The 12,388-nt window shown below is 40.4% G+C and overlaps 1 protein-coding gene across 7 annotated transcripts in view; it reads right to left on the bottom strand.

Moving 5' to 3' along the window:
• LOC131230689 (protein PTST homolog 3, chloroplastic) overlaps window positions 1-12,388 on the bottom strand; it is a 154,946-nt gene that overhangs the window by 70,191 nt on the left and 72,367 nt on the right. For all 7 annotated transcript variants that reach the window (XM_058226607.1, XM_058226610.1, XM_058226608.1 and 4 more), the window contains one exon: window positions 3,851-3,970. In XM_058226607.1, coding sequence (XP_058082590.1) covers window positions 3,851-3,970 — 120 coding nt within the window. The remainder of the gene's footprint in view (window positions 1-3,850; window positions 3,971-12,388) is intronic.

The raw sequence follows: 12,388 nt of genomic DNA, 5'->3' as shown, positions 1-12,388 counted from the left end.
CGAAAGTCAAATTGCCTTCCCACAGATGCTTTAAGGTATTGCTTGACATCTAACACTACTTGGTATAATTGTTCAATAGTGACTATCTCTTTGGTGAGCAATTCTCTCCTGATGTCAAGACAGAGACCCATTTTGAAACAAGCAAGGGTAAGTACTGGGTCCTCATCAACCTCACAGCGGGTCGAGTATTCTTCAAACTTCTCGATATAGTCCACAACACTCATGGAACCCTGTCAAAGAGACTGCCGCTCCTCAATCAATCGTAAGCGATAAGAGAAAGGGAGGTACTTTTCTTTAAGCGTTTCTTTCATCTCTAAGAGTTCCCTCGCTCTTTCTTTCTTTCGCTCAACCATCGCCCAAAACCTCTTTGCTTGACCCACAAGCTTCATCTTGGCGAATCGGACTCGTCGAGCATCCAACATATCATACCACTCAAAATAGTGGTCTGTATCCGCCAGCCAATCTAGAAAGGCTTTAGGGTCCAAGCGGCCATCAAATGTGGGGGCATCTACCCTAACTCCCTTGAGGAGTTGTGCATCTGGGTCATATTGATCATGATGTCCCTCACGGGGTGGGTGCACAGGTACGCACCCATGACCAACTCCTTGGCCGCCTCCATTCCTTGGCCTAACCTCCTGACCAACCGCCTGAGATTGGGCATCCTCCCCGGTGGTGGGGTTTGCCCTGAAGGAGGCCTCTCTTTCTTCAAGGCGTTTATCTATGCGTTGTTCCAAGTGCTTATTCAAGGAGTCAACCTGCTGGGCTAACTTGGCCACTGTTTCTTGCAGTTGCTCCATGTTTAGTGTGGGGTGCAAACCGAAACCACGACCCGTACGTGTGGGCATACACTGACTTGCTCAACCTAAGGACCTACTTCGACAACTATATGCATCTAAAAACTAAATGACCTTACGAGACTCTATATGAAGGAGACTACACACCGTTACTAAAATTCAGCTATATATGGACTAAATGCATGAAGGACTCAAACAAACTAAACCCTAAATATGTGGTGAATTCCCCTACAAGAACCCTAGGCTCTGATACCAAATTTGATGTAGGACATGAATTTAAATATGATATGCAAGATTTCAGCCTTATATCATACCAATTCAGAAACAACCACACAAATTCCACACCCCACATGAAAATCCAAACATTCAATTAAAGAGGAATCTATGTGGGTCCAGGCCTACACAGGCTAGGACTGGGCCAATAAAATTTATAAGTCAAACGATGCTTAAAGAGAAATAGAAATCAACCACACATGCATAAGAATCAGTCCCTAATCCAAGGGATTCCCCAATCTCAATTCAAGGAACCCTAGGGTGAGAAAATAGGCAAAGAACTTAGGGAAAACGTAATCTAGGGCTATGATTCATGAAAAACGGCTATGAGAGGATAAAAGAGGATAAAAACCTGAGCCAAAAGACGATCCTGCATATGGACAGTTAGCCTGGGGCGCTCGCACGTGTGCAGGTACCTGGCCGCACGTGCGAGGGGGCATCGATGGCAGAAAAGCTTTCCTTGACCTTGGTCGGCCAGGGGTATGCTCCAAAACCCCGAAGTTTCGGGTCGATCCGAGTTACGGCTTGTGCGTGGTGCTCTGCCGAAGTTTCAACCCTCCTGCGGGCCGAAATCTGGAAACCTGTTGTAATGAAGAAAACTGATGCAATAAAGGATGAATTCGAAGCACGGATGGTGGTACAAGATGGGAAAAAAAAAGAAGAAGAGATGATGGATGATGGGGTGAATCGAGATCGATGTGGCTTCGCACTACGGTAGTTAGCCCTTCAAAAAGGAAGGGCTTCGCACCCACTTTTAAATTCTTCCACAACTCACGAAGAGAGCAGAAAAATAAAACAGGAATTTTTTTATTAAACTTGAATGAATCAAAAGAACTACAAGGGATGCCTTTTTATAGGGAAAACCCTATACCCCCAAAACTCGCACCATATGCGTAACCTATTACTTGGCGATGAAGTAAACTAAAATAAAAACCAAACAAAGAAATCTAAAGCGTTCACGATGTTCTAAATAATAACAATAAGCAAAACCTAAAATATGAAATCAATCTGACGAGTGGGCCACGATCATGAGATCCCATGATGGGCTTTTCTTGACTATCGGGCCCACTTTTTTTGAACCAAAACTTGTCTTCTAGCTAGGAGGCCCTCCCTGGATGTCGTCATCGAGCCAGATTGATGGTGGGGTCCTCCTTCTGCGTGCATACGTGCGTAGGGGTGGTGGTGTGTGGGCGTGCGTGTGCACGATGTCCTCATCACTATATCATCTGGATGTTTTCTGCAATGAGTTCAACATCATAGAAGCTATTTGTATGTATCCCAAAATATTTCAAATATACATCGGTTTGAAAATTCCGATCTTCAGATCACAAATATCAAGTGATATGGGGAAACGGGTTAGAAACGCCGTTAAAATTAAGATTTGGGTCCACCCACGAGGGTTGTTAGTCTTGGAGGTAAATATGGAAGAACCACAGTCCGCCATCAATCCAGCAATCAGTCGATTAAGGTTCAACCAAGAACCCAATTTCATATATATATATGAAGACAGCATACATGACTCAATCTTCAAAGATCTTCAAACGAAAAAAGAAAGAAAGAAATTGTCTCTTCACCAGGGACACATCAAAAAATTGCACCAAAAGCATCTATAATTAAACAGAAAAGACTCGAATATTCCCATACAACACACAACATTTGCAACTCAGTTACATAGAAAAAAGAGAAGGGGTGATAGATCAAGTCCTTATTTTTCAATGCTTCAAATTTAACTAATGGTTCAAACTCTCACTTCCAAAGCCTCAACTATATCTGTCACCCTTGACCCATCAATCCCATGGAAAAAATATCATCACCATCATCATCTAAGCCTCATCCAAGTTACTTGGAATCAGCTACATAAATCCTATTTTACCATTTCACTCTATCAAGGGCCATACCTTCAGTGAGTTTGGAATGTCATATTGTTTGGATTCATGATGGAAGTTATGGCATAAGTTTGACGCCAGCTGCCAACCTGACGCAACCCTCCTTTATCCAGGCTTGGGCCCAGCAATGAGAACCCCAAATTTGCACAAACGCAATGTAATAGACTATTACAAAGCTTGATCACAATAAAGCGCAATCTAATAGTCCATTACATAGGCTAATATCAATCAACAAGTTATATGGAAAAAAGAATAAGATGATGATGAAATCTACTTTTTTACCTTCCCCAGGAGATGTCGCCCATAACCATATGTATGTAATATAATAAATGTAGACATTTCCAACATTACCCTTATTTGTCCTTAACTGAGAACCGTGGTAATACAACGCTACAACTGATGATGTAGCAGTGCAGCCAACTCCAAAGGTGGGTTGAATGCACTGATACAAAGTTTCAATGGAGGATGCGATCTAGAAGAGTGATGGAAGAAGAAGAAGAAGATGGAAGGAACAATGAAAGGAGAGGTTTACACCCAACTGATCATTTGACTGTTTGATAGACTAATCCTTTTCGTTAACTAAAATTACTAAATATTACAAAAATAGCCCTAAAACATAAGAAATTACATATGCAACCCCAAACCATAGATAAGGAAAAAAGTACATCTGCACAAGTAGCAATTGTTGAGTATTAAAACATAAATCACTAAATAGTGGACCCCACTTGTACCAACTAAAAAATTTTGTACAATACTTATTCTTAGGCCAAAGCTTTAATATTAAAATAGTAAGTAGCTAAAGGGAGGTATTGAATTAGACATGAAAGATTTATAACCAAAAAAAAAAAAAAAAAACAAGAAGAAGAAGAAGAAGGGAAAGAAAAAGAAAGAAAGAACCTCCTTCAGCCCAAAGAGGCTTTCCTCAGCTGCATGTAATTCTACATCTTTTGCCGAAATAAGTTTTTGTGCATCACCAAGCTCAGTGTTTGCCTTAGATTGCAAAATAGATAGAGCAAGCTGCAACAAAAAAATGTAACTTCAAATTGAATCTTTTGCACTATATAATTTAACTCATGCAATAATACATGGAATAAATTTAAAAACAAAGCAATCAGGTAGATCTAACTATGATCTCGGTCACCTGTCACATGACAAGAGCAATATTTTTTCCTAGGAGCAATCTTTTATGCCCCTTTTGATTGTGGACTTTCCTATTTTTGCTATGGCATACAAATCAATCTCTAGCAAACAAATACTTTAAAAGGAGAGATGAATATTTAATAACTTTCAAAAGTGGATCACATACAAGCCAAATAATTTTTTTTCCTACTTGGGAAAACAAAACAATCAATATATAAAGATTGCAAGTTTATGCCAGGAGAGAGTTTGATTGCACAACATAGGTTAATGGATATGGATGTTTACATTAAGAGATGGAAGAAATGGAGTCAAATTAATAGGTGTCGAAAAATTAGGTGGTGGGATTTAAAAGGAGAGAGAATGTTATTCATAAATAAATTGATGAAAGAATGAAAGTGGAATGTCAAGTAAATGTTATGAGAAATGTGATGGTTGAGTGCATTAGGAAAGTGGCAAAAGATGTTTTATGAGTGAGGGAAAAGCCAATCATGTAATGTAACTTGGTAGGGGAATGATTATGTAGAAAAAGCTATTCAAGGGAAACATTCACGTTTTAAAGCCTAGGAAGGGACTAGAAATGATAAAATTTTTGAACAATATAGAAATGGCAAAAAGATTGCTAAGAAAGTAGTGAGGCTAAACTAAAGGCTTATGATGGTCTTTACAATAGATTGGGAACCGGAGAAGGTGAGAAATATGTCTTCAAACTTGCAAAAATGAGAGAAAGGGCAGGGACATAGAGCATGTTAGGTGAATTATGAGCAATCACCAAAGGGTACTAATAAAGGACAATACGATTAATGAAAGATTGAGAAGCTATTATTAGAACTTGTTAAATGACAGCCATTCTGAGAGCATGGGGATAGAAGGAACCATAAACTCAAATGACATTAGAGGCCATATAAACTTTCGTAAGATTATGATATCTGAAGTGAAAGAAGGTTTGAGAAGGAATAAAATAGGAAAGGCCGTTGGACCATATGGTATAACAATGGAGGTTTGGAAGTGTCGGGAGATACTAGGTTATTTTGGTTGACAAAGTTGTTCAACAAGATTGTACGATTGAAGAAAATGCCAAACGAATGGAGAAGTATTTAGTTACCTATTTATAAGAATAAAGGAGATATACAGAGATGTACTATCATGGGATTAAACTTATGAGCTACACTATGAAATTTTGGGAGAGTGATTAACCAAAAACTAAGGCATGAGATGAATGTATCACAAAATCAGTTTAAGTTTCATGCCCAATAGGTTTGCCACTAAAGCTATTTTCCAACCTAAACAATTGATGGAGAAATACTAGGGGAGGAGAAAGGATCAACATGTGGTCTTTATTGACTCGGATAAAGCATATATAGGATATAGGATCCCTAGAGAGTTAATCTGGCGGGTGTTGGGAAAGAAAAGAGTGTTAAGAGGATATATTGACATGATTAAGGATACGTATGAGAAAGCAGTAACAAATGTGAAGACCACTAGTAGAGAGACAAGTGAGTTCCCAATTACTGCATGCTTAAATCAAGGGTCGGCATTGAGCCATACCTTTTCCAATTAGTTATGTACAAGTTAAAAAGGAATTTGCAGGAAGAGATGCCATGGTGTATGTTGTTTGTAAATGACATAATTTTGATTGGAAGACGAGGGAAGGCATAAACACAAAGGTAGAAAGGCAAGGTGCTTTAGATTCTAAAGGATTTAAAATTAGTTGAAATAAAATAGAGAATAAGGAGTGCAATTTTAGTAACAATCAAAGTGAAAATGAGGAATTAGTGAAGACTACTGACCAAGAAGTTTCCCAAAATGACCACTTTCGATACTGTGGGTTAATAATTCATGAGAATGGAGAGATTGAGAAGGATGTTGCCCATAGAATTCAACCCAAGTGGAAGAAATGGAGATGTGCCTCTAGAGTTTTATGTGCCCATCATCTACCACTCAAATAGAAAGGGAAGCTTTATAGGATAGCTACAGCCCAACTATGCCTTATGGGACAGAATGTTTGGCAATTAAGGAACAACAAGTTCATAAGATGTGTAGCTAAAATGAAGATTGAGATAGATGAGTGGCGAACGAGGAAGGATAGAATTAGAAATGAATGCATTCGAAGGAGCCTCGGAGTAGCAATAATAGGTAATAAGATGAGGGAAAGTAGACTTAGATGATTTGGTCATATGCAACGAAGACCAAGAATCGTGCTAGTTAGGAGTAAACTGGCATAAGTTGAAGGCCCTAGAAGGGTAGGGGGAAGGCCCAAAAGGACATAAATGGAGGTAGTAAGAAAAGACATGATGACATATGGTCTAGGCTGAAGATATGGCACTTGATAGAGTAGAATGGCAGAACAAGATTTGTGTAGCCATCTCCAATTAATTGGGATAAGGCTTAAGATGATGATGACGATGATGATGATTGTGGACTCTCTTCAACTCAATATTCACAAATGAATAAAGTAATAAGATGAAAGAATCATTTTTTTTTTTCCAAAAGCAAGAGGACAATGTCAAAACCATTGAGGGTGCTCGAGTTAAGTAAGCAAGTTTCGAATGCGAGCCTGGATGATCAAGGATCTGAATCACAAAGGGCCAAAATATTGCCCTCAAAGCCTTTACACCACTGTGTCTAGATTAGTAGCTTGTCTTTAATCGTCAAAGCATCTTTTATAAATGTTTTTTTCCTTCTACCAAGAGCTTTTAATTTTGGATCATGTTCTAAAATGATATGTAAAAAGGATGGACGGTGTGGATAATACATATACATGACAGTGGTCCCACAAAGTTTACTAAGTACGCTACAGTGGGATTCGAATTGGCTCGGCTCGAATATTTGGTCCAAATCAAACCAAGCTCAAGCTCGTATAATCTGGACCAAATCAAGCTCAAACAATAGGGATACGCTCGGAGCTCGGCTCGTATAAAGCTTGAACAGGGGTGTCACATAAACAAGCCAAGCCAAACTTGGGTCAAACTTAGTTTGGCTCGACTCAGCTCGTGTACAGCTTTAGTTGTATGGACAGTGTGGTGGGGCTAGGTCGGTTTGGTTGGTAATGAGTTGGGTTGATGATTATGGAGTATGGGTTTGAGAAAGAAGAGAGAATATTCAATGAAAAAAGAGAGTTTGACAGAGAGAAGAAAGAAATACCTCGATAGGAATAAGAAAGATAACTCGGAATCACTCCAATGGCTTCACACCAAATTCCATTCACAAGAAGTTTTCTTGCTCAAAAGAAGCAATGTAGAGAAATTTCATTCAATACGTCCATAATCTCGGATCTCAAGTCTCGAACAAGTAGAAAACCTAAGCAAACCCTCAAGTCTAGAACAATTCTTAATCGTCTGAATCTTTTAACGGTCAATATCAAAATATAAATCTCAAAATCAAAGCTTAAACTCCATAATTTTTCATGCAAAACATGAAGAACCAATGGATTTTTAACCATTTGACATTAATTTAACATAATTTCAACAAAAAAAAAAGGGATTGAAAAATTGAAAATGCTCACTAGATCAAACATGTGGGATATATCGGCATTACCTGTGCTTTTTGTATCGCACAAATGGGATACAATATGTATCGTGGGATATATCGGCCGATATCGTCTATATTTAAAACATTGGAAACCACAAGTCACAACTCACAAGTATGAAAAATAAATAAAGATCCCATGGGTTAAGAGTATTAAGTGCAATACAGATGTCATCTATACAAAGAGGGCTTTTTGAAAACCCTCTTTCGAAACCCTTTTTCTTTTAAGTTTAGTTTTAAAGGTTTTTTAGCATGTAAGTGTCACACCAACTTTAACAAAGGATCACCACCATTTTAAGTAAAAGTAAACAAGAAAAGGTTTGGTTTTGAGTTTATATATATATATATATATATATATATATATATATATATATAATATAAGTTCTACACTATTTTTAACAAACAAAACTAAAAAAAAATAAAAATGAATATTCTCATCACTGTTCAAAAATAAATAAAAATAAAAAATACACTATAGACTACGACTCCTGTAGTGTACTCGACATGGGATTTACACTATTTAGCTACACTACGTAGTGCTACGACTACACCCTGTCCGCACTCCCCTACTTGGGTTTGCAGGGGAGAGAATCACCTCCGAAGGAAGTATACTGTTGCCCATGACTGCAGGAGAGGGTCACAATCAGACCATTGTGATGATCGACTTCCTCATGGCCGATTGTCCCTCTGTCTACAACATAATATTGGGACGACCATCCCTCAATGTTATGAGAGCAACAATATCTACCTACCACCTCATGATGAAGTTCCCGACCAGGCAGGGTGTTGGTCAGGTCAGAGGCGATCAACACGAAGCTCGATAATGCTACTCAACGACGCTCAGGGAAAAAGCGCATCGACAGACGATGGCGATTACATCTCTCGACCTCCAAGAAGAATTAGTCGAAAGAGGATCTCCTGTACCCCTCTGCGAGACCGACCCCAGTGTCCGAATTATCTCCGATATTATCAAAATATCTCTGATATTATCTTCATCTCTAGCTCAACGATGTCAATAACACTGGTAGCGATACTAATAATGCTAGTAGTATCAGAAATACCAGGTATTAGCAATGTATTGCTAAATATCGCTGGCAAATCAATATTGTTGATGTAATCGTCAATATTTTCAACTATGTAAATTCTAGATGTTGCTTGTATTGCCAATGCATCAATATCGCCAATATTTTCGACTATGTAAATTCTAGGTAATGTTTGTATCATAAGTGTATTGACAATATTTCAATAATATCGCCAACGTATTGATATCATCAAAATTTTATTTATTAGAAAAAAATTATTTTAATTTTATTTCATGGGCACATGGTTGTATGTAGTGTTCAATTTGTCATTGATAATATTGATAATATCTCGATATTATCAATATCGCAACATGCTAGATATTGAGACCATAATCTTTCATTTTCTTTCCAATTGTTGATGATTTCTTGGTGAAATATCATGTGTTGTTGATATTTTGTAATATCAACGGATGTTTGGATGCAAGGTCGGATGGTTAAATAGGTTAAAGGGGATGGTTGAACTGATTTCTTACAATAACACATGCTTTTAAGGCCCCATTAAAAGGAAACTTGTTATGTATGCATTCTTTTTGCAAATTTTTTTTTTTTAATTTCTAAATATTCAATTATGTACATTTTAACATCACCTGAAGTTTCACTGAAAATTCCACCGTTTTTCCTATGTTTCCTGCATTTTCGGTTATCAGCAATATTATTGGTGATATTGATATTGTTTTTGCATCCCTGACAGCGAAACTTATAGCGATATCGATGCTTCGAACACTGGCCGACCCGACCCGCATGATTCAAGTCGGCTCGTTGCTAACCCCAGGTTAGTGAGAGGAGATCATTAGCCTACTGAAGCAGCACATCGACGTCTTCACATGGTCGCATCAGGAAATGCCCTGCATCAGCCCAGAGGTAATGGTCTACAAACTAAACGTCGATCTCGACCACCGACTTGTGAGACAAAAGCAACGAGCATTCGAACCAGAGCGGTACGCGATTATTGGTGAGGAGGTTAGTAAACTTCTCGAGGCCCGATTCATTGAAGAAATCTACTGTCTCTACTGGATAGTGAATGTCATGCTGATGAAAAAATCAAATGAAAAATGGCGGGTATGTGTCGACTACACGGACTTGAATAAAGTGTGCCCAAAAGACAGTTTCCCTCTACCGAGGATTGACCACCTAGTCAACAGCACAGCTGGGCACGAGCTCCTCAGCTTCATTGACGCCTACTCGGGTTACAACCAGATGGCCATGCACGAACACGACAAGTAGAAAATGACCTTAGTCACCGACAATGGGCTCTACTGCTACAAGGTCATGCCTTTCAGATTGAAAAACACCGGAGCGACATATCAATGCATTGTCAACAAGATATTTGCAAAGTAGATCAGGCGCTCTATAGCAGTCTACGTCAACAACATCCTAGTCAAGAGCACCAGAGCGACAAACCATGTGGTCGACCTCAAAGAAATGTTCACCATCCTGAGGAAATACCAGATGAAGCTAAACCCAACCAAGTGCGCCTTTGAGGTAAGCTCGGGAAAGTTCCTCAACTTCTTGGTGAATCAGATGGGAATTGAAGCAAACCCTGACAAAATTCAAGCAATGTTGAACAAGAGCTCACCCAAAACTACAAAAGAAATTCAATGTCTCACGAGCAGAGTAGCGGCCCTTAATGGGTTCGTCTCCAAGGCTACAAATAAGTGCCTGCCATTTTTCCGACAACTATAGGGCAAGACGAAGCCGACATGGGATGATGACTGTGAACATGCCTTCCAACAACTCAAGCAGTACCTGGGGTTACCCTCGCTACTCTCCAAGCTCGAGCAGGGAGAGCCAATGTTGCTCTATTTGGCTGTCTCAATTGCAGCGGTCAACTTGGCCTTGATACAAGAGGTCGGGGGGGGGGGGGTGCTTCATGTATATTACATGAGCAAGGCACTGGTCCAAGTTGAGACCAGATACCTTGATACTGAGAAGCTCGCATTGGCCTTGATCATGTCGTCGTGACGTCTTTGCCCCTACTTCCAAGCCCATACCATTGTGGTCCAGACCAATCAACCCCTTCGTCAAGTGCTCCAAAAACTTGAGGTGTCAGGAAGACTGACGAAATGGGCGATTGAGCTCGGTGAGTTCGACATCAAATACCTACCCCGAACTGCTATCAAGGGCTAGGCAGTGGTTGACTTCATTGTTGAGCTCACTAGTGTCGAGCCTCCTGAAGAAGCCAAAGACGAGGAGGAAACCAACCTACAAGAGTGGACCCTTCACATTGATGGGTCCTCCAATTCAAAAGGCAGTGGAGCAGGAATAATCCTTGTCGCACCTAACTAGACCTGCATACAGTATGCCTTGAGGTTTGAGTTCTCGACTTCAAACAACAAGACAGAGTATGAAGCACTCGTCGGGCTCAGGCTGGCGAAGACCATGGGAGCCTGAGCCTTGAAGATCCACAACGACTCCCAACTCATCGTCAACCAAGTTGCTGACGAGTACCAGGCAAAGGGAGAGAAAATGATCGCCTACCTCCAGAAGGCGAGAAAGCTTATTGGCAAATTCAGCGAGTGTAAAGTCACCTTGGTCCCCCAAGCAGAAAATTCCTGAGCAGATACTCTAGCAAAACTAGCCGTAGCGGCCGACGATGACATCACCAAAACAGTCCTGATTGAATTCTCGCTTGAGCCCAACATCGGCCGACCTGAGCCGGATGAAGCATTTCATGTCATCTCGACGTTGAGTTGGATGGACCCGATCATAGGCTACCTCTAGAGGAATGAACTACCTGATGACAAAATCGAGGCACGGAGAATTCAAAATAGAACAGCTCGGTATACTATGATAGGGGACATCCTCTACAAAAGAGGATATTCCCTACCATACCTGAGGTGCTTCCGACCCAACGAAGCCGAATATGTTCTGAGAGAGATCCACGAAGGAGTCTGTGGTAACCACTGGGGTGGAAGGGCACTAGCTCACAAAGTGATTCAACAAGAGTACTACTGATCGACCATCCATGAGGATGCCAAGCAGTATGCAAGGAAATGCGATAAGTGCCAACGATTGGCCCCGATACCTCAACAGCCTTCTGAATAGCTAACCCCGATGACTGGCCCTTGGTCATTCGCATAGTGGGGGATTGATATCATATGACCACTACTGATGGGCAGAAGTCAAATTAAGTTCACTGTCGTAGCTGTCGACTACTTCACCAAGTGGGGCTAAGGTCGAGCCGTTGGCCAAAATTACCGAGCAGAAGATCACTGATTTCATCTGGAAGAACATCATCTGCAAATACAACATTCTGCACACTATTGTCACAAACAACGGCAAGCAGTTTGACAACGCGCGCTTTCGAGGACTTTGTGAAAGACTTGGCATTCACAACGCCTACTCATCACCTCGACATCCCCAAGCCAATGGACAAGTAGAAGCGGTTAACAAGCTCATAAAAAATCATCTCAAAACCAAGCTCGAGAAGTCCAAAGGGACCTGAGCCGAGGAGTTACCACATGTCCTCTGGGCATACCGAACAACTGCTCGAACTTCAAATGGGGAAACTCCATTCTCCTTAGCCTTTGGCGCTAAAGCCGTGATACCAGTCAAAGTATGACTTTCGACCGCCTTCATTGAATCATTGGACGAAAGTCAAATTGCCGAGCAAATGGCCCTGAGTCTAGACCTCCTCGAGGAAGGAAGGGAACAACATAGTTGAAAATCACCGCCTATTAACAGTGGG

The sequence above is a fragment of the Magnolia sinica genome, chromosome 17 (assembly GCF_029962835.1).
Source record: "Magnolia sinica isolate HGM2019 chromosome 17, MsV1, whole genome shotgun sequence".
Classification (NCBI taxonomy): Eukaryota; Viridiplantae; Streptophyta; class Magnoliopsida; order Magnoliales; family Magnoliaceae; genus Magnolia; species Magnolia sinica.
Note: the sequence above shows the minus strand (reverse complement) of the source record. Positions and strands in the feature narration are given on the sequence as shown.